Source organism: Misgurnus anguillicaudatus, chromosome 21, assembly GCF_027580225.2.
Source record: "Misgurnus anguillicaudatus chromosome 21, ASM2758022v2, whole genome shotgun sequence".
Lineage (NCBI taxonomy): Eukaryota > Metazoa > Chordata > Actinopteri > Cypriniformes > Cobitidae > Misgurnus > Misgurnus anguillicaudatus.
Genome location: NC_073357.2, coordinates 35,281,442 through 35,304,793, shown reverse-complemented (window position 1 = coordinate 35,304,793; position 23,352 = coordinate 35,281,442). Strand labels below are relative to the sequence as shown.

General features: G+C 39.9%; 1 protein-coding gene across 4 annotated transcripts in view; it reads right to left on the bottom strand.

Annotated features, from left to right (window-relative positions):
* slc9a5 (solute carrier family 9 member A5) overlaps nt 1-23,352 on the bottom strand; it is a 36,685-nt gene that overhangs the window by 10,386 nt on the left and 2,947 nt on the right. For 3 of the 4 annotated variants that reach the window (XR_008644433.2, XM_055205089.2, XM_055205099.2), the window contains exons 2-8: nt 18,084-18,386; nt 17,063-17,226; nt 8,136-8,214; nt 7,720-7,897; nt 6,102-6,322; nt 5,666-5,868; nt 996-1,085 (exon numbers count right to left, since the gene is read on the bottom strand). Coding sequence is in view for 3 of the 4 variants with exons in the window: in XM_055205089.2 (XP_055061064.2) it covers nt 996-1,085; nt 5,666-5,868; nt 6,102-6,322; nt 7,720-7,897; nt 8,136-8,214; nt 17,063-17,226; nt 18,084-18,386 (1,238 nt within the window). In the remaining variant the exon portion in view is untranslated. Of the gene's footprint in view, nt 1-995; nt 1,086-5,665; nt 5,869-6,101; nt 6,323-7,719; nt 7,898-8,135; nt 8,215-17,062; nt 17,227-18,083; nt 18,387-19,114; nt 20,433-23,352 lie in introns of those variants that run through there. The other variant, XM_055205107.2, reaches the window with a different exon arrangement.

The window sequence follows — 23,352 nt, the reverse complement described above, 5'->3', positions numbered from 1 at the left end:
AGCTGATCCATGTGCACGGTGTGTGTGTGTGTGTGAACGCGTGGGAGCGAGCAAACGAGAGAGAGAGGGAGAAAGAGAGGCAGCGTAACGTTGATTTATATGCTTCTGATACTGATATCATTTTCTAGTTTGTTTTACTAAACCGCATCTCCGCTATTTTAAGGAGTACTCGACATGTACCCAAGGATTTTTTTTAAATCCTCAAAAAGAATAGAATAATGGTGACAGCCCATCTCAATGTAGAGATATATGCAATATAGTCCTAACAAGCATTTAATTTAAGTGTTATACAAATACTTAACAGTGTTTTTAGCAGGTAGATTTTGTCAAGTTTATCATTTTAAAAGTAGATCACCATCCAAAAAAGTGTGGACAGGACACCCCTGATCTATGGGGTATTTTGAGCTAGAACTTCACATACATACTCTGGGGACGCCAAAGATTTATTTGACATTTTATGAAATGTTCCCTTTAAAGCAACGTTAGCCTTTATTTTATTTTATTTAGACCCACGTAAGCCTGAATCATCATCAGTTTTGGGAAAGGGCTGGTCTGATTCAGAGAAAAGATGACATAACTGCTTTTTGCTTTTCCGAGAGCAATTTTTCAAACACTTCCTTCTGTATATTCTTATCTAACGTTTCCATTATCTAATCGACACTGCAGTTTATCTTTAGCTCTGGCTTTAGTTTGCTCAGCAGGTAACTCTGAGTCCCAGTGTGTGCATGCAGGAGGGCACAGAACCTTTAGAAAAAGGACGGGGGTAAACGACAAGGGGTCGTGTGTGCACACCTATTTACAAAAAGGCAAAAAGGGGCTTTGATGATTAATTCATTGGAGTGAGAGAAAAAAGTAAGTATGTCAGTCGTGATGCTGCCGCTTTAGTCATCAGATCACAAGCTCTGCACAGAAAGCAAGGTCAACATTATCACTCACACATTTCACCGCAGGCAGACAGATAGATTTTACAGAGAGAATGAATGATATTGACTTACACGCTCGTGGATCTCTTCGTTAATGGTGGGTTTTCTGTTTGTGCTGCGTGGCACTTTCAACCATTTCACTAAAGGCTTGATGGTTAAACCCTGGGAAGACAGATTAGGGAAATGTCAACAAATACCACGGTGCACATTTATAGGAACAGCACCAAGTCCATATAAAACCTTTCTGCCTAGATTAAAGAATGAGATGGGTCAGGTCAATTAAACACTTGTTGCTTCTGTTGAACACTGTGGCCTCTGGACGAGAGTCTAGAACGGGGGTTGTCAAAGTGGGATCCGGGAACCCCTGGTGGTCCTCAATGCTTAGCCAGGGGGTCTGTTTTTTTTAGAAGGGTGTATTTATGTCTAATACTGCGTTCACACCAGCCGCGGTAGAGGCATAAAGCGCGAGTGATTTCAATGTTAATTGAGCATTGCCAACGCGCCGCGTTAACCAATCAGGAGCTTGCTCTAGTAGTGACGTGATTACAGGATGTGAGTGGAGTCGCAGAAGCCCCTCCCATGATGCGAATTTCCGCGTGAATGTCTCAATGACTAGAAATTTCACACTTGAATAAAGCGAGTAAACTCAAAATGTTCCAGCGGCAACTAGACGTGGTAGACGCAAATTTGACGCTTCAAATGCGGCTGGTGTGAACCCACGGTAAGAACCATATCAGTCTTGCTACTGTTGATATTTCAAAAGTATAACTGTTGGGTCCAGATGTAACAAAGCAACAGTCTTACAAAGAAGTTAGATCATTATCAAACAAGTATAAAAAATGTTTTAGAGGAGAATTTGCTTTCTGTTAAATTTTTAAGAGAGTCCTTGGAAAATGTTCTCCCCTGTAAGGCGTAGTGGCCAGAGTGGCCGCAAAAAGTTTGAGAACCCTTAGCAGACCTTACACCTGCTCAACAAAAAGTGAGGTAACATACACAGATAATACAGGAAAAATGGCTCGTATTCAGGTGACCACAGTAGTGCGTGAGTTTGATATATACCTCGTTTACCTTGTTTTTTATTGCCTAGACTACTACCTGTTGTTATTTAAGAATAAGAGCGTGCGCGTCAGAGAGAGCTTAAAAGTGATTGATATTGGTCTCGGGTCAGATTGGGGTCGGGCTGAAAAGATTGCAGGCATTGTCGGGCTGGGGTCGGGTAGGGCTTGAACACTTCGGGCCAGGGCCAGGTTAGGGCTGGAGTTTTTGGCCCGTGCAGGGCTCTAGTAGTCCAGCTTTATTCAATTAGCTGCTGTTTACACCCTTATTTAAACCGTGCGTCAGCGTTGGTAAAGACCTGCGACTCTACCTGCACCACTCCACCGAGCAAGGACACCGACAAGGCATGTGAGTATTTTATACTTTCTTTTCTCTCAAATTCTCTTTACCTTTTTTACGTTTTAATAACAACATGTGGTTCCAGTACATTCCTGTCATTTACAACAGACATTGCCCGCATCTCAGATGCAAGACATGACTCACTCACTCCCTCATGCGACCAATACACACCTCACACCGCCTACACCTCAGTCTTTTTCTGTGGGACTCTGAAACTGCTGTCAACAAATCAACTTCATGCATGCCTTTGCCACTCAGTCAGCCTTCAACATCCTAGCTCTGATTGAGACAGAGGTTTATCCAGAGGACCCGGCCACACTCGCTGCCCTTTCCTCAAACTACTCTTTTTCTCACTGTCCTCAGGCCGGTTTGCTCATTAATAAAAGCTGGAAGTACACTCCAAACTCACCTCCTTATTTGACCTAATTCATCTCACCATCACTGCCACTCACAGACCAGGAAACCAACTTGATCTAATCTACACCCGTAACTGCACTACAGACAACATTAAGGTCATTCCTCTCCATCTATCTGACCACTTTTTCATCACTTTCAACATGTGCCTTCCTACATCACACACCCACACCACCTCCAGTTCATTTCAGGCGTAACCTTCGCTCTATCTCCCCTAGTACCCTCTCCGTTGAGGCGGCATCTTCCCTTCCATCTCACTTCCTGTCTTTAGATGCTGATGCTGCCACTGGCACCTTATGCTCTACACTAAACATGATGTTTAGATACCCTTTGTTCTCTGTCCTTCCGACCAGCTCATGCTACTCCCTCGTCCCTTGGTGGCTTATATTCTTTGTATGCAACGGACTACACTTAGGGAAAGTCTAACAACCTGGCTGACCTTTGTCACTACCAGTCACTTCTCTCCTATTTCTCTGCTGCTGTCACTACAGCTACACCTACTTTAACACCAAGGTAAAGATCAGAATACACTACATTTACATCTGACTTCCATTTCTCCCCTTTCTCTCTGCTGACTGACACTGAATTTACTAAGCTTCTCTCCACACAGCCTACCACATGCCCCCCTGACCCAATCCCCTCCCATTTATTACAGGCCAATTTAGACATGCTCACACCAGCATGCACACATATCATCAACACCTCCCTGCTCAACAGCACCCTTTCAAGCAGGCCCTGGTCACTATATTGCTTAAAAAAGCCTTGCTGAACATCTCTCTCACTGACAGTTACAGACCTGTCTCACTCCTTTCGTTCATTCCGAAAAACACTTGAGAGAGCTGTTTTTAACCAGGTATCTTCCTTATCTCGGAATGACCTACTTGATGACAAGCAGTCATGCTTCAAATGCAACCTCTCTACAGAAACAGCACTGCTATCGGTCAAGGAAGCAGAATCCAAATCCTTGGTTCTGATTTTACTTGACCTATTGGCAGCTTTGACACTGTCAATCATCAGATCCTACTTGCCACCCTATCATTGCTAGGGAACACAGATACTCCTCTCCTATGGTTCTAATCTTATCTATTTGTTGGATCCTTCAGGGGGTCGTGGAATGGTACGTGGTCCACAGCTCACCAGAGGGTCACTGGGGCCCCTCATGGATCAGTGCTTGGTCCACTCCTTTTCTCCATCTACACAACATCCATAGGACCTGTCATACAGGCAATTGGCTTCTCCTACTACTGCTATGCTGATGACACCCAGATCTCATTTCACCCACATGATCCCACCATAGCAGCACGTATTACAGCCTGCATAAAAGACATCCCGGCTTGGATGAAGCAACACCCTCTCCAGTTGAACCTTGCTAAGACGGAGCTACTTGGATATCTGACACAACACACGCTACAGCACGATCTATCCATTCAACACAACCTTTACTCCTTCCAAAACTGCCAGAAACCTTGGTATAGTCTTTGATGAAGAACATGGCCATACCTTACAGAGCATGCTGCACAACTTCTGATCCAGGTCCTTGAAATATCCAGGCTAATGCAATGCTGTTCTTGATAGCCTTCCTGTATGTTCTATAAAACCAATCCTATTGGTTCAGAACGGAGCACCTCAGCTATTTTCCAGGAGCCCAAAAGTGCTCATGTAACGGCACTCTTCATCTCTCTTCATTGGCTACCAATTGAAGCGCATGTCAGCTATAAGGCACTACTACTCACAGAACTTTCACTGGGCTGCACCGGCATACTTTCTTACCTTCATACATTCCTACACCCCATCGAGAACCCTACGTTCAGCACATGAGTGGCACCTTGTGTTTCCTTCACAAAGGGGCACTAAATCACGTTCCCACTCATTTTTCTTCACTTCTCCCTGCTGGCCAGCCAACTGCAATCTGTTCGGTCACATCTCTTGCAACATTCATACAACAATTAAAAACCCATTTTTTCCAAAAAATACTTGACATAGATATTGATCGTATTTCTATCTCTTCTATTCTTTATCAAAAAACACTAACTCTCTCTTTCTAAACAGGTACTGTTTCGGAATAATGACAACTTGTATCTTGGTACAAGCAACTTTTGTGCTATTGCCTCCCTATGACAAATCGCTTTATTGTTACCTAATCTTTGTAAGTCGTTTTAGACAAAAGCGTCTGCTAAATGCAAATGATCTCTGTTCCCTTTCCATATAAACAGCTTAAAGACATTTAAAAATAGATTACACAGATTTTAAGCTGTTTTCTACATTAAGTAATATTGTTTTTGACAACAATAGTGGCACAATATGGTAATATTTATCACACTGGTGCATGTTACAGAGAGCAATACATATTTGTGTCAACATGTGTAATGTGGACAGATGAGTTCATTCCCAAAGGTTGTCAGGATATCCGGAAGAATTTAGATATCAGAAATCAGATATTCTGTGGTATGCATGATGAATACACAAATACACACAAAGAAACAGACGCTAGAGATTTTCGAAACAGATGAGAGTACAATAAGATAAATCTGCTGCCACTGGGCAGAACACACACATATGGCATACACACACACACACACACACACACACACACACACACACACACACACACACACAGACACACACGTACACAGGACCTCCCAAATTACTCCATTTATCATAATTAGCATCTCTGTTTCAGAACAGTAATGAAAATTATAGCAATTTGACACTGCAGTGGGGAAATGTCATCCTTGCAATTACCTGTACTTTTCACACACAGGCGCGCACACACACATATAATAAAAAAATCACAGCCTGATAAAAGACAAAATAGATTAAACACTTTTATCAAAACATAATGGTACGGTAAAGTGGAAAAGAAAAAACATATATGAACACAAACAAATGAATTAGCAGAAACACACAAATGGCTAAATTGTAAGATGAGTTACCTGAAACATGACAGTGAAGAAAACCACAACTATGGTTGTTGCCACAAAGTAATCTTTTGCCTTCACGTGTTTTTTGTCTAAAAGTACCACCAGAGCAAAAGCCACAGCACCTCGCAGGCCACCATATGACATCACCACTTGATCAATCTTGTCCAGCGGAGCGAGTCTGAACCAGTTCAGGAACCAAGTCTGCCCTACGACACCTGCACATGAAATGAAACATGAATTAGTTAAATATGAGCCCATTAGATTTGGGATTTACATATAATAAATGAAATGTCATTTTCTTCAATAGTTTGGGAATTAAAGTCTTCTCAAGAGTTTCTAGATGGGGCTTTTCTATTGCTTGTAACTTCAAAAACAACAAAGTACCAACAAAAATGTTGTGAGTATAGATTAGAAATATAACAGAATGGGATATAGCTCTCTCTCTCACCCATGGCCCGAAAGACTAAGATAAATATAAGTGTGCTGACAACAAGTCCAGTGTCCCAGGCCCATTTGGATGTGTCCACAGCTGAGATGCCCAAAAAGATGAAGATGATTGTCTCAGCAATGCTGGTTAGGGTTTTCATGGTGTACTTCACAGTGGTCCGGGACTTCTGGGATATATTGGCTTCCACATATTTGTTGCAACCAATGCCACAGAATGTCATTCTGAAGTAGATAATGAAAGATGACAATAAGTGGATATAAATGGATATTATACCAAAAAAATGTTTTTATACGTACAATATAAAACAAAATCAAAATATATGGTTGTTCAGAGCTTTAACAGATGCTATTTGTTTATGACCTTTGAGATAGAAGGATTTCTATTTTTAGACATAAACACTGGATATCCCTATTTACATTCCATATCATATACTCATCCATATAGATAAGATAAGACTGTAGACAGCACCTGTTGAGTGATTTGCACATTGCGGACTAGTGAGTTATTAAGCATTACTTATTCAGCAGAACAATGGAAAGTACAGAATTATAATGATGATATTATATTATCTAGTCAAGTCTCACATTACAGTATCTACATAACTTTAGTTCAATATTACTTTGGTATGTAAGCAATAAGGTATGAGAGGCTGTGCTGTATTGTGAATAAGTAATGGCTGAAGGGCGTTGTTAGGCATGATGCAAGCGGAGTGCCTTCTGACGGTACGTTTTCACAATACAGCACTTGTCTCAAGTACCTTATTGCTTCTATAAAACCGTTACCACACAATATTAGAGTAAAAAAAATGAGTGCAACTTTCATGAAGTTAAATCAATAAACACATTCCTTCCACAAGAAATAAGTAGTCCCTAACCGTGAACAACAACGTTCCAATTGGTAATATGCATGAAAGCTCAAATAAAAACAATAAACGGTTCTCAAACTGATACGTGTGGTTGCTAAGGGCGCAGTGATAAATAGAACCGTTGGGTGAAGCAGTCAAAGCTGTGTTTTATTGTGAATAAAGAACAGCTACGTACGGTATTGACCGAATGAAGGATTACAGGATAACCGTTTTATAAATATGTGTAATAGGCGTCGTTAACAAAATGCATCAATATATGAAGAGCTCAGCCACTAAACATCACCTTCGTCGAAAAAGAGATAATGATATTAACAGAATTCTATCTGCACATTTCATCAAATGCTTTCGCTTCAAATTTGCTTAATCCCGGCCACAGGTCATTCAAAAATACCACTTTGTTACCAGAAAGTTATCGTTTCAAACGCATTCAGACACATTCCTTTACTCATACTCTCATTACGTGATTTATCACAATCACAGAAACTGCTAAGATAAGGATTGGGTACTGATTTGGCTTTTCATCATTTCACCTGTCAGCCACCACAATGTTTATCACAATGTTGCCACATACACATTTATTTCACTGTTATATTGGGACATTCCATAGATTTGTACCGGTTTTATACTGAGCTAATGATATTTTATGTGCACTAACCCTACATTTATTTATCCCATTTTATTTTTCATGTTTTATTTATAAAAAAAATTAACATTATATTTTCTTAGTAGTATTCTATGAGTGGCAATACTTACGAAAGAATGGCAGAAAGAGAAAACAGCTCTGCAGTCAGATAGGCCAGGTAAACCAACAGGAAGATAAGGAGAGGCTCTATGATGCGAACCTTCTTCGTAAAACGAGTGATAAAGGCCAAAATGACGGCAAAGATGAGACCCACCAAAGTTCCTCCAATACTGACAATGAAGAATGAAGCTCGAAGACAAAAGAACATTTAAATTGAAATATTTATTTATATATTTTAAATATATTTTGTGAAAAGAAAAAAATATTTGTTGGTTTAACTTAAAAAAGTAAGTTACCTATTTGCCAACTAAGTTCTCAACTAATATTTTTAAGCGGAATCAACCAGGTAACTTACTTTTTTAAGTAGAAGCAACCACGTTTTACTGTTATCAGCAGTAGTAAATAAACAATAAAGCCCGGTCCTTACCGATTCCTTTAAAATAATCTACAGTTTGAACATTCCCTGGTCCCACTTCCACAAAGGATATGTACACTTTATACAAGACCTGTTGAGATACAGAATTCATCATGAGCCAATTACTTCTCATAGGCACCCTAAACATTGTTTAATATACATCAGTGTAAAAAATAACACAAATATTTAATTTCTTAATGTCTCGGAGACAGCAAGAAAATTACACTAAAAGCCAAAAAGTATTATATTGCTCCTTAGCACAGGGGATGAAATATTCCCGATACAGCATCTGTAAATGAAAATTACAGGTGAGTTAAAGGTCCACTCTGTAGATTTTTAGCAACATCTATAAATGAGATTGTGAATTGCAACCAATGGCTTAGTGGAAGGGTGCATCCCTATTCAAGATCTGGACCTTTTAAGACCGCATACTTTGAAGGCAAGGCTCGATACGGGAAGGCGGCAGCCTATAAAGGCTACGAAGCAAACTGAAAAAAGATGATCTAGTCTACGTGGGGAGTTGCGTCACTTGCTGTTCTCACTCACTACACTTGTCAGCGGGACACAACAGCTAAGACCTATCAGACTTTTAAAAATAAATATGGAGCCAGATATATTTTTAAAATTTTATTTTAGAAAATATAATGCTGCTTTTACACCAGCCGCGGTAGAGGAGGCAAGCGCGAGTGATTTCAATGTTAAGTCAATGTGAAGACACGTTGACGCGCGTCTGGAGGTCTCGCGGCGCGAATCAAACGAATGGCGCGGCAGTACGCATGGAACGCGCACGGATGGTGCTTTTTGTGCATTTTGCGTTTGACGCGAATTTGCCGCTGACGCCCGAGTTGAAAAATTTGAACTTTGGCGGATTTTCGCGCCACATTAACCAATCAGGAGTCTGCTCGCTGCTGTGGTGGCAGCCCCGCCCAAAGTCCCTCATTCAGCATGAAGGCTTGATATTGTCCGTGAGCAGTCACCCAGAGCTATACGACACAAGTTCTTATTTCTATAGAGAACGGAATAAAAAGGACCTCGCTTGGAAGAGTGTTAGTGAGGACATTGGGCAACCTGGTAAGTTGTAAATACACATTTCACTTTTGAGTCACGTGATGTTTATCGACATCAGCCATCTTGCAAACAGACAACCGCATAGCACTTGCCCCCTCCCACAAGAAGCAGATTTTGCCTCTGACGCGCATCAAATGCTTGCTCTAGACGCGCAAAAAATGCATTCAAACCGTTCAAGCTGCAAACTAGGCGAAGTAGATGCGATTTGTTGTGTATGATTTTAGAAGACCAGCAATGATGGAAGTAAATAAACAGCGACTTTTGTTGCAGTTTGAGTTAAATCACTCCTCAACTTGGTCCATCTTTGTTTTCACCGTCGCAAACGGAAACCTAAAGGGAGGGGTTCTGGTGGATCAATCACAGCCCTTGCGGAACACGTAGAACCTACCCAGTCTCCTGAGGATGCGTATAAATAGCACGAAGTTTAAAACTCGTGCAAAAATTCCACTTTGGCGTGCATATGATACGCTAGTCCTTCCCATTCACTTAAACGGTGCTTTTTTTGTCGTTTTATTTATTGGTTTCTCAATTTTTTCTGTTTTTTAAACCATTTTTGCTTGGGTTTAGGGTTAGATTTGAGATTTGCTTAATGAGGTTATTTAATATACAGGTTTCTCCATGTTTTTCTCTATTTTTAAGCCATGGTCGCTTGGAGTTGGGGTTAGAGTTTGGTTTAGGATGTCATTTTTATATAACAAAAAGTTGTTCTAACCCTAAACCCAAGCGAAAATGGTGAAAAAAGCAAAAAAAAAAATGGAGAGACCAATAGATAAAACGACAAAAAAAGATGCACCGTCCAAGTGAATGGGAAGGACCGGCATATAATATGCACGCCAAAGTGGAATTTGGCGTATGTATTGCACGAGTTTTACACTTCGTGCTATTTATATGCATCTTCAGGAGACTGGGCTGGTAGAACTGACGCGCTGTTAAAAAATTGCGAGGTGCACGTCAGGCTACGAAGAGCTACGCACAGGCTACGGATAACCTATAGCGTAGAGCTTACGCACGACTATAAATGGGGCTTAACATATTAATGCAGATTAAACTATCCAACAGTATGTAAAATTCACCAACATTAGAAATATACAAAAGCAAAACGCAACATGCACAATATTGCAGCATTAATATTAATTCACATTACTAAAACGTCATTTATAATAGTAAAACATTCACAAGGACCTTTAATTTGCTAAATTTACACTTAAATGTTAATGTTTATTTCAAAATACCCAGACGTCACAGGCGCGCATTGAATCGTTGGATAGCTTAGGCTGTGAAGGTGTGAAGGAGCATTCAAATTAGGACAGCTTCGTTGCGGCCCTTCAAATACGGCTTTGAATTGGGATGCACCCTACAGCTCACCCTTTTGAAACACATAGTGAAGCTACGGTAGCTGCCACAGGACAAACATGTTATCGTCTAAGACAATGTAGTGACGAAACGTGATCAATAGAGCGGTTCATCCATCTAGGGCTACTACAGAAACATGCCAACTTCTATGTAAGGGGACCCGGAGTGTATGTAGATAAACAATTTCTTATTCTAAGGTAATAAAAACAATACTGTTCATTATGTATGGTCTTTATACACCATTCATAATATAGTTATTTATATTATATTGCATTTCTGTCAAGAGATTCATTTTTAAAAGTTACACAATGTACCTGTAATAGTGTCTCAGCTCAGCTGCCAAAGAAAAAATGGGATATTTGATAAAGAAAGAGTCCATGACAAAGTTCCCTTGATCGCCATAAATAACACACCTGCTCAATGATATGACCAGAACCAGTGGCCTCATTAACTCTTTCACCGCCAGCATTTTTTTAAAAAGTTGCCAGCCAGCGTTTTTCATGATTTTCACAAAAGTTTAATGCCTTCCAGAAATTGTTCTTCTTTAAATATATAAGCATACAATATACCAAATGAAAGAACAGACACTCTGCTTTCAAACAAAAAAAAACGTTTCATCGTACCTTCAGTGGTTCTTTTGTAATCAGCTTTTGAATATGGGAAGGTTTCTGCAAAAACACCACATTTTGAGCAAAAAGCAGAGATAATTCCATTTTAGTGACGGACTTTTCATAGAGATCCAATTCAGAGCGATCTTTAAAACAAACACCGACATTCAGCCCAATGCCAGAGTGCAATAATTCACTGTTTAAAAAGTTTAGGAAGTGCGCAAACTGGTGGATAATAGAGGTATTGCGAAAAGACGGAAAATCTCGTCATTGGCGGGGAAGCGTTTTCTCTTAATTGACGAGATATCAATGGCGGTGAAAGAGTTAAAAACACAAGTACCTCTGCAGTGACTGAGCTTTTAAATCTGTGTTATATCAAGCTTGTCTTTTGTGAAAGATGCTGTCGTCCACAATACCAAATGAGTCTGCGTACTGTCAGGTAGCTCCATTAGCTTTGATAATTAAGACATAAAGAAGAAGCTGTCTCTTCAAAACACAGCATGAAACATCCTATTCGTAATAAAAATTTTGTGCAGTATGTTGTTTAATTAGCCAATAAAGGCGAGTGTCCAAAAATTGATTGGCTTGTTTGAAAAGTCTATGGATTTTTGCAACAGCTTCTGGACATTGAGGTGCAAGCTGTTTTAATTGCTTGTACACTATTAGAAATACAGACATTGAGAAAACAGCTCTTTATTTCACCTTGATCATCACATTTACTTGTTTATATTAGTAGCTGCCCTCAGTGCTGCTTGATCTTTCAATACCAGGCCTACAGCTAATCATAATCACATTATGCCACTTCTACACCTTGCTGGGAACCTGCCCAAGAGTAAAAAATCCCAAAAATGTGACCATGGTGACTTTACAGCTAATCTAATCTGTGTACAACAGAGCTATGGTAAAAGTATTTTGTGTAAGAGAGTTGATAAATGAGCTCCATATTGTGTGGAATGTGTGGAAATCCAAGTGTGACAACATCTTCAAGATGCATGAACTAGCTTTAAAATGTGCTTATGCATCTAATGTGCCTAAGAATAATAGACAGTATTGTTTTACAATGAACATGAAATGATTTCTGTGGTTTCTTCTTGAGTACATACAGATACAGTCCACATAAATCAAGCAATAAAACTACAGTACACACACACACTAGGGAAGGCTAATGGCCCCAAATGCATTAGTGTGCAGTCTTTTATTGCATTTAATGTCTTTGTGTGACTACCCACAATATGTGAATAAAGGCTTTTTAACTTTTTCACCAGAATAAGTACCTTTCATTTGTTTTAGTAGTGTATGATTGACACCATACAAAGGAGCACATTCTGGCATTACTAAACAAGGTTGTTTCAGCATGTAGCGTTCTAGGATAGCTTTTGTGATCAATAAAACTATATCTTGATAGATCACCAAATCTAATTTCTCAAATAATATACAGTATAAATGACTAACACTAATTCAGTTTAGCCCCAATTTTAGCCATCCACAGAGTAGTAATTCACAATACAAACGACATGGAATAATGAGGAATGGTTTGGATAATTCAGTAGCAATGACTTTAAATCATTTACCATTGATCTGATTTGCCAGAGCAACCAAATTACTGCTGGATACACGTTATAACATAACAATATCAGCTTTATAGCAGACTGTATAGGGTTACCATGACAACAGAGATGCATAGAATGGAAGATAGATAGTCACTACTGATTATAAAATTACTTGTACTTTAAGCTTTAAAGTCACATGTAAACAAAAAAAACAATAAGATTAAGTTGTAGTAATATTTATTAAATAATTACACCCATTCACATAATTGACCCATTCACTGACCTGCTTTAAAGGGATAGCTCAAAAAACCAAAAATAATATTAAACCCCTGATTTACTCACCCCCAAGCCGTTCGAGATGCAGATGTCCATAATTTTTCAGATCAACACATTTTAAGTTATTTTAGAAAATGTTTTAGATCTTTCAGTTAATCAAATGTAAAGTTACGAGTCCACCACCTTCAAGTACAAAAAATGTGCATCCATTGTCCCCCAAAGAAATCCAAACGGCTCCAGGATGATAAACAAATGCCTTCTAAGGGTAATCCATGCGGTGTTGTTGTAGAAATATACATATTTAAAACTTTATAAACAAAAATAACTAGCTTCCGATAATGCCGCCATCTTACCGTGGGTTCACATCAGCCGCGGTTGAGGCATCAAATTCGCGTATACCGTGTCTAGTTTGCAGCTTGAACATTTTGAGTTTACTCGCTTCATTCGCGCGTGAAATTCTAGTCATCGACACATTCAGGGTTCCCACTCTTTTCTTGAAAAGATTTTCCAGGACGTTTCCAGGACATTTTCAGCTGCTACAGTGTGAGTCAAGTTATCACAACTTAGGCTGGGTAGTAGTGATAGTATCATATCATCATTGCTGATATCAGTTTAAAAATCCAAACTCTCACAGTCAAGCTGTATTCGCAATCAGTCACTAACGTTAGAAAATATTAACTATTATCGGACTTCTAAATTAATTGCATCTGCTCGCACCAAGGCACATTACGCATCTGGTATAGCATAAACTGATGAGTTATGTGTTTTTGACTCTAAATTATTTCGATTTATCCTATCTTTGTAACTGTTTTGTCAATTATATTGCTGAAATGGATAGACCTTTTGTAAAGCTAAATGTGTTTAAATGCAAAATCCATTTAGCCTACTGGTGTATGAAATGGATCTGAAGTATATCATATATCCCAAGCTTTGGAGAAGCTTTGCTATTTTCTACAATTGTACCTTATATTTTGTACATTTAACCAGATTGCTTAAAATGTTTATTCATTTTATTCATAGACACTTTTTCTAGCCATTCCCTGAACTGGGGGTTTTCCTTTCACTCAGTTTTGAATTTGCTGTCTTCCTGACATCGTCACTAACTCCTGCCTATAAAGGACAACAGAAATTTGAAAGTCTAAAACTACTTATATTGACTGATTACTGAAATTAGGCCTACTTTTCATACCTTAGCATTTTCATATCTTTCATATTCTATTAGGGGTGTGACGAGGCACTTAATCCACGAGACGAGACACGAGATTGGGTTCACGAGAACGAGACGAGATTTTTATTTTATTTTTAAGAAATTCTCAATGATAAAATAAATGAATGGGGAAACTGAAATCACATTATTTTGAAATGTTTTAACTAATCTAGGACTGTCCCTAACAATTATTTTGCTAATTGATAATGAAGTCATTTGATATTTTTGGTAATAAAATAACAACCTTTAACATTACATAATAATGACAATGCAATATTAATTCGTCCAAATAAAGTATCAAAAATAGTAAACACATTTATATAGCCTAAAAAAACAGAGTTATGTACTATAACAAATGCCTACAGGGGGCGGTAAATGACCCAGGGGGCGGTAAATGACCCACTTCAGTTACTTTAATTTTAAACGGATGCTTTTAGCCAAACAACGTTTAAATCCATTTAAATCTTTAATATTTGTCCAATTCTTTACAGTAGAAATGATACAGTCACTGTTATTATTGAGCAAGATTTAAAAAGCAAACGCAATAAAAGACAGAATATGATGCATTTAATTTATGACGTATGCAGTCTACAAATGCAACCTCTGGATGCAGCATTTTGTATAAGAAACGGCCAGCATTTGACCTCCCAGAGAAAACTTGTGACATAATTAATTTCGCGATACATATTTAACCGCACGAGATCTCGTCACACCCCTATATTTTATGCATTATACTTACTGTACAGAACACATTATTTTTTCACTTAGACTTCGACTCGAATGCTTTCACAGTGAATCCTTACGTGTAACGGTTCACATTTACCAAAAGCTGGCAGGTACACACACACGTACACACACACACACACGTACACACACACACGTACACACACACACGTACACACACACATTACCCTTTTAAGCCCAACTGCAGCAAATGGGGAACGGGGTACAGAGAGTGAGGCAGAGCAGTGCCATTGAGTAGAGCGGTGCTGAGGCAGAGGGGAGGAGGAGAGGGACGGGAATGTTACGTTGTAGGTTCAGTAGACTTGTTATTCTCTGCTTTTCTACAATGATTAGCTGAAACTGCTTCACCACGCTGCTGAATCGTGTTGTCAGACAGGAGTACCGCACGTGCATATTTGCCACAGAACTCACATGTCCGTAGTTTAGAGGGGCAAGTCCTACCAGCGTACTATGTCGTCAAATTGCGCACTTGCTACGCAAACGCGTACATTGGCAGGTATGTGTCACGTGGGGCGGTGTGCTGGCTACATGCGGAAATGAAGGAAGAAAGCGCTCCAGCCCAATATTACACGTTAAAGGCAGGTCAAAACAGACATTCATGCATAACATTTTTAACCCGTTTGCGTTCATCCTACCAGGAGGGAAAATAATTTTCCAGGACAACGCAAGCGTTTCCAGGACATTTGACGTTTCCCCCCATTTTTTATGTGTTTTCCAGTACTGGAAAATTGGTCTTTCATTTTCCAGGTTTTCCAGGACGCGTGGGAACCCTGACATTCACGTGGAAATTCGCGTCATGGGAGGGCCTTCCATAGGCTTCTGCGACTCTGCTCACTTCCTGTAATCACGTCACTACTAGAGCAAGCTCCTGATTGGTTAAGGCGGCAAAAAGTTTTGACAAAGTTAAAATTTTTCAACTTGCGCGTTTCCCGCAGCAACGTTTAATTTGCGTAATTCACACGAATGAGATGGTATCGTGGAATCACATTGACTTAACATTGAAATCACTCGGGCTTACCGCGGCTGGTCTGAACACAGCATTATCGTGGGTTCACACCAGCCGCGGTTGAGGCGTCAAAATCGCGTCTATTGCGTCTAGTTTGCCACTTGAACATTTTGCGTTTACTCGCTTTATTCACGGCACGGGTGAAAGCTGTGCGTGACATTCCAGTCATCGAGACATTCATGCGGAAATTCATGTCATGGGAGGGGCTTTTGCCACTCCGCTCACTTTCTGTAATCACGTCACTACTAGAGCAAGATCCTGATTGGTTAGCGCGGCGAAAAGTTCCGCCAAAATTCCAATTTTTTAACTCGAGCGTTTGCCGCGGCAACGCTCAATTCGCGCCATTGAGGCCGAATCGTGTCTACCGCGCTGCACTAAACGCCTCATTCGCACCGCGAGACCTTCAGACGCGCATTCACGTGTCTTTACATTGACTTAACATTGAAATCACTCGCGCTTAACGACTGTACCGCGGCTGGTCTGAATGCAGCATTAGACTCCTCTGTATTCAGGAGAGAGTATCAGCGTAGTGCACGCACTTTTCTTAGTGACGTATGACAAATGCGGAGGGCGAGGGCACAGCGCACCAGCAGAGGAACCTCTGTAAACTGCATACGCTCTCATCTTGAATGTGGACGCGACTAAGATGGTGGCGTTATCGGAAGCTAGTTATTTTCGTTTATAAAGTTTTAAATGTGGATATTTCTTATATGATTACCCTCAGAAGACCTTTGTTTATCATCCTGGAGCCATTTGGATTTATTTTGTGAAGGATGGATGCACATTTTTTGGACTTGAAGGACGTGGACCCTGTAACTTTAGATTTGATTGACTGAAGATCTAAAACATTTTCTGAAAATAACAGAAAATTTGTTCGTTGGAAAGAAATGGACACATGCATCTTGGAAAGCTTGGGGGTGAGTAAATCATAGGTTTAAATCATTTTTGACCGAACTATCCTTTTAAAGAAGCACCCATACCTGCTGGTAGCGTGTAAGTCATGTAACCCATGCTTGATCCACATTCTCCCTAAGTACTACAAACTTAGTAATAACCGTGAGGCTAAAGATCAAAACAAATGAGAGTAAAACAACAAAGGATTATCAGTAAAGGCCTATGTGACTCACCACTGTGACAGCATCGTTGAGCAGTGACTCGCCGAACACAATGATAAAGAGCGTCTCATTCACATGGACTTCTTCAAACACAGCCAACACAGCCACAGGATCCACAGCTGAAATAAGAGCTCCAAACAACAGAAACTCCATCAACCCTCCCTCAACTTTTTCATCTGCACAACACATAGCACAAAACAAGTTGCGGTTAAGAATTAATCTTCCTTATTAGTTTTCACAAAACACTGGTGGTGTGGCATAGTGGGGAGTAATATCCATTCTTATAATAAGTGTTGCTTTGGATGAAAGTGAAGTTATCATCAATCTTCCACCAGATTCAGGTCACATAAAAATCACATAATCAGATCGAAATAAGAAAAAAGTAAATAACACCTCTGGCCATACAAAAATTGAATTACATTGTGGCAAGTCTATATATATATATATATATATGCACAGTAGTGTGCAAAAGTCTTAAGCCACCATGCCAAAATTAGATTTGTTATTTTTGCAATGTTATAATGATCATATAATTGTTTATCAGTCTCTTTAATAGAATACATCCAGAAAATACAGGAAATGTGTATATAGTATTAAAAACTTTATAAAAATGTAAACTGATGTGTCAAGTTTTTAGGGTGAACTCCCCTTCCACTTTAGCAATAGCAGGAAACTGCAGGATCTCTTAAACCTAAATAAAATCAAATCCTAATTTCTATTTTACTTCATTCTGCTTAAAAACGCTCAAGATGTGTTTAGTGCCAAGTGAGATCACACTAAACACCCATGATGCCTAAAGAAGACATTTAGTCTGTAAATATTTCCTGTATTTTTTGTTTGTATCTTAATAAAATAGATTGAAAAATAAATATGGATGGACATTAAAACTGGTATTGGTGGCCTAAGAATTTTGCACAGTACTGTATATATGCAGGTATGTTAAAACAGTAAGCACTACATCCATTATATAAATATTCTGTTTATAAAATGTAGTGGTTTCAAGGTTTGGAACCAATATTCAGTAATAGCTCACCTATGACCCCAGCCAACTTAATTCCATAGAGACAGAATCCAGTGCAGAAGGCATTCCACAATGTGCCCACTACAGCATACATCAAAATGGCGCCCAGGTTGTCGAAAAGGAGACGAGCTGGCATGAAATACCCAGCATCCCCCACTATAGTCGGCAGGAGAAAGAGGAAAAAAAGGCCCGGTTCCAGTTGATACGGCTGCTTCTTGCTGGCAATGAGGACCACTGCACCCAGTACCAAACCCAGCAGAATCAGCATACAGCTCTCTGGGACAGCTGTGGTGAAGCGCTGGGAGAGGTGGAACACTAAAGATTGCAGAGCAAAGAAAAAAGAAAGAAAAACATGGCGAGACTCAGCATAACTTGATATGAGAAATATCACTTTATTTATTACAGTCATAAATAAATCTGCTTTTTTCAAATGTCAGTGCAGCTGCATCCTTTTAACAAAAGTTCATCCAGTTTCTATTTTAGACTTTGCGAACACATGCTAAATTTATGCAGCTTAATACTAACCATATTTACATTGAGCTCTGTATAACGCAAGCAGTTTCTGTAAAATATTGCTACCATCCATAAAAATATGTCCATCTGTTACAAACAGTGAGTTTACTCCAGCACCATGCAGACATGCCAAAGACCCCATTAACCTCAATAAACCCAAACAGCATGGGTAGCAAAACATTTCATGGCTCAATTTACACGACGGCCCACCGGCCTTGTTTAAAGAGAGAAGCTTGTAAATTGTGGGTGTTGTAATTCCACACCATGGTTGCAAATGTCACACAACATCACAAAATCACACGGCAAGCGTGCCAGCAGCGTACTACGGTATCACAAAAAAACCTAAATTTCACACAACAACAAGAAAAAAGGAGGTCTACACGCAAACCCAATATGTATATAAAACCCTGCAAGAGAGAATGCATCATACCACCACAAGAAAATGCAGTATGACCAGTTACCAGTCAAACTATACTGTATCAAATGACCAGGTCATGCATTATTAGTGGGGTAACTACAATCACACTCACAGGTAAAGCATTCTGGTTCCACCTCGGTATTGTAAATCAGATGTGCACTGCAACTAAATCGTCATGTATAGATATCTGCTTCACAGCTGGTTTAAATGCTAGCAAACATATGATTGCTGTTGTACAAGGGTAAATTCCTAATGCATTCCTAATCCCATAGACCGTATCATTGGATGCACACTCGTTGTCGCGGTTACGTGCCTGGAACCAAAGTTAACTTACAGCCTGTGCTTATTTATCAGTCTGGCTAGTGACTAAAATGACCTCTGAAACAAATACCTTGTCGAAAATAAAATGTTTTGGTTTCCAAAAAACCAGGGGAGACGTGGGCATGGGTCACTGCTATGCGGAGAAGTTTGCCAGCCAGGCAAGAATTCAAGGATCTGTAGCTCATATACATTCATTTTACACATTAATGTTAGCTTATTGTAGAAGTTGTTACGCATTAGGTATGATATCTGAACTAAGCAAATTAACTTGTATTTTATTTTGCTTGTTATCAGAAATAAACTACTATAAGAGGACTCTGTTGGTATTGATTCTATGTGGAAGACTACTGGAAGTATATTTTTTTCTTTAGAAATATATTAAAGTATAAATTTAAATTATATAAAGAACTCAGATACCAGAGCCGCTAAATGCCATCTCTTTCAAAAATGAGATGGATGGAAGAAGAACTGGATGAATAATGGTGCACAAATAAAAAGGTTTACCAATAATATTACACTTTAATCAAATTTTTGAGCCTTTTACCTTCTTTCAGAAAGGACAGTAAATGACTGAAGGTTTTTTTGAATTGGGAATTTCTGCATATGCTCTACTTTGAGGGTTTTACGGTAAAGACAGTCAAATTTGTTAAATATCACTAAAATTACTAAACTGATATTTGCCATTTACTGACTTATAACATTTTCACGGCCAGTAAAGGAAAATCACTGAACGTAAATATAAAAGCCTGATAAAAATGCACATTTACAAGAAAACATATCAGACGCACTTAGAGGAATTTGCATCTGAGCTCTTCACATTTTCTAAATGTTACTTAAAGGAATACACCACCGTTTTTCAATATTTTACTATGTTCTTACCTCAACTTAGTTGAATTAATACATACCTATCTTTTTTTAATGTGTGCACTTAAGCCCGATTTATAATTGTGCGTAAACTCTACGCCGTAGCTACGCCGTAGGTTATCTGTAGCCTGTGCGTAGCCTGACGTGCACCTCGCAAAATTTTTAACAGCGCGTCATTTCTGCGCGGACCGCAAGCGCTCTGATTGGTCCACCAGAACCCCTCCCGTCAGGTAAAAAAACTGCGTCATAGAGACAGAGCGCAGTTATGCAAATTTGAAAACCACGCCCACCGGGGGGAACGCAATCCAACCGTCTCCATTGACTCTGTGTTGGGAGAGGCCGCCTCCTTGTCATTTCTGGCTTGTGGCAGGGAACTGAATGGTGCCTGGAAGCTGCTGTGTGACAATATGTAAAGCTAACAAGCCAAAGAACCCAGAAATACGTTTTTATAAGCTGTCGAGCCGTAAAACCCAGCCTTTAAGGAGAATAAAGTGGATCGCCGGCTGCGTTTCCCCCTAGTGGACGCAGTTCTACTGGTGGAAGTGCTGTGAGGAGTTGCCTGTGTCCATTTCTGTGTCTTTAGGCGCTCGTTTTTTGGGGTCGACAGCTTATAAAAACGTATTTACAGATTAAACTTAAAAACAGATTAATACCTAAAAGCTGCTGTGTGACAAGGTGTACATCAAAAAAAAAAAAAAACGTTTTTATAAGCTTTCAACTTCAAAAAACGAGCGTTTAAAGACACAGAAATGGAAACAGGCAACTTTTCATAGTACTCCTATTAGTAAAACTGCGTCCAATAGGGGGAAACGTAGTCGGCGATCAACTTTATTCTCCTTTAAGGCTGGGTTTTACGGCTCGACGGCTTGTAGAGACTTGTTTCGGGGTTCTTTGGCTTGTTGGCTGTGCATGTTGTCGCGCAGCAGCTTATAGGCGTTGTTCAGTTTTTTGTTATAAGCCAGAAATGGCGGGGAGGCGTCCTCTCGCGGTGCGGGGTCGGTGGAGACGGTTGGATTGCTTCCCCCCCGGTGGCCGTGGTTTTCAGGTTATGACGCGCCGCGCTCTGTCTCTATAGGTATTTCCGTTTGCGACGGTGAAAACAAAGATGAGCCAAGTTGAGGTGTGATTTAACTCAAACTGCAACAAAAGTTGCTGTTTACAGTGGGGCAAAAAAGCATTCAGTCAGCCACCAATTGCTCAAGCCCCCACACTCAAAAAGACGAGAGAGGCCTGTAATTTTTGTCAAAGGTACACGTCAACTATGAGAGACAAAATGAGAAAAAAAATCCAGAAAATCACATTGTCTGACTTTTTAAGAATTTATTTGTAAATCATGGTGAAAAATAAGTATTTGGTCAATAACAAAAGTTTATGTCAATACTTTGTTATACACCCTTTGTTGGCAATGACAGAGATCAAACGTTTTCTGTAAGTCTCCACAAGGTTTTTACATATTGTTGCTGGTAGTTTGGCCCATTCCTCCATGCAGATCTCCTCTAGAGCAGTGATGTTTTGGGGCTGTCGCTGGGCAACACGGAATTTCAACTCCCTCCAAAGATTTTCTATGAGGTTGAGATCTGGAGACTGGCTAGGCCACTCCAGAACCTTGAAATTATTCTTACGAAACCACTCCTTCTTTGCCCGGGCGGTATGTTTGGGATCACTGCCATACTGAAAGATCCAGCCACGTTTCATCTTCAATGCCCTTGCTGACGAAAGGAGGTTTTGAGTCAAAATCTCACGATACATGGCCCCATTCATTCTTTCCTTAACTCGGATCAGTTGTCCTGGTCCCTTTGCAGAAAAACAGACCCAAAGCATGAGGTTTCCACCCCCATGCTTCACAGTAGGTATGGTGTTCTTTGGATGCAACTCAGCATCTTTCTCCTCAAAACACAAGAAGTTGAGTTTCTACCTAAAAGTTATGTTTTGGTTTCATCTGACCATATGACATTCTCCCACTCTTCTTCTGGATCATCCAAATGCTCTCTAGCAAACTTCAGACGGGTCCGAACATGTACTGGCTTAAGCAGGTGGACACATCTGGCACTGCAGGAATTGAGTCCCTGGCTGCATAGTGTGTTACTGATGGTAGCCTTTGTTACTTTGGTCCCAGCTCTCTGCAGGTCATTCACTAGGTTCCCCCATGTGGTTCTGGGATTTTTGCTCACCATTCTGGTGATAATTTTTACCCTACGGGATGAGATCTTGCGTGGAGCCCCAGATCGAGGGACATTATCAGTGTTCTTGTATGTCTTTCATTTTCTAATAATTGCTCTCACAGTTGATTTCTTCACACCAAGCTGCTTACCTATTGCAGATTCAGTCTTCCCAGCCTGGTGCAGGTCTACAATTTTGTTTCTGGTGTCCTTTGACAGCTCTTTGGTCTTGGCCATAGTTGAGTTTGCATTCTGACTGTTTTAGGTTGTGGACAGGTGTCTTTTATACTGCTAACAAGTTCAAACAGGTGCCATTAATACAGGTAACAAGTGGAGGACAGAGGATCCTCTTAAAGAAGAAGTTACAGGTCTGTGAGAGAAAGAAATCTTGCTTTTTTGTTATTGACCAAATACTTATTTTCCACCATAAATTGCAAATAAATTCTTAAAAAATCAGACAATGTGATTTTCTGGATTCTTTTCCTCACTTTGTCTCTCATAGTTGAAGTGCACCCATGACGAAAACCACAGGCCTCTCTCATCTTTCCAAGTGGGAGAACCTGCACAATTGGTGGTTGACTAAATACTTTTTTGCCCCACTGTATTTACTTCCATCATTGCTGGTCTTCTCAAAACATTCACAGCAAGCTGCTTTTTCTTCTTCGTTTGTGGGTTAACTTGCCAAGCTTCTTCTTCTTTGACGGTCGCGCTGCTGCTGTGGTTACACACGTGGATACTGCCTACCAGCGGTCTGCGCGCATGTTTGGACGTCGATGCGGACGATGACGCAAAAGTATAAATGAAAACCGACGCGACGCGGATCCTACGCCGTAGGACCTACGCACAACTATAACGAGGCCTTTAATCTTTATACAGCGCGTCCTGAATGTGTTAGCATTTAGCCTAGCCCCATTCATTCCTTAGGATCCAAACAGGGATGAATTTAGAAGCCACCAACCACTTCCATGTTTTCCCGATTTAAAGACTCTTACATGAGTAGTTATGC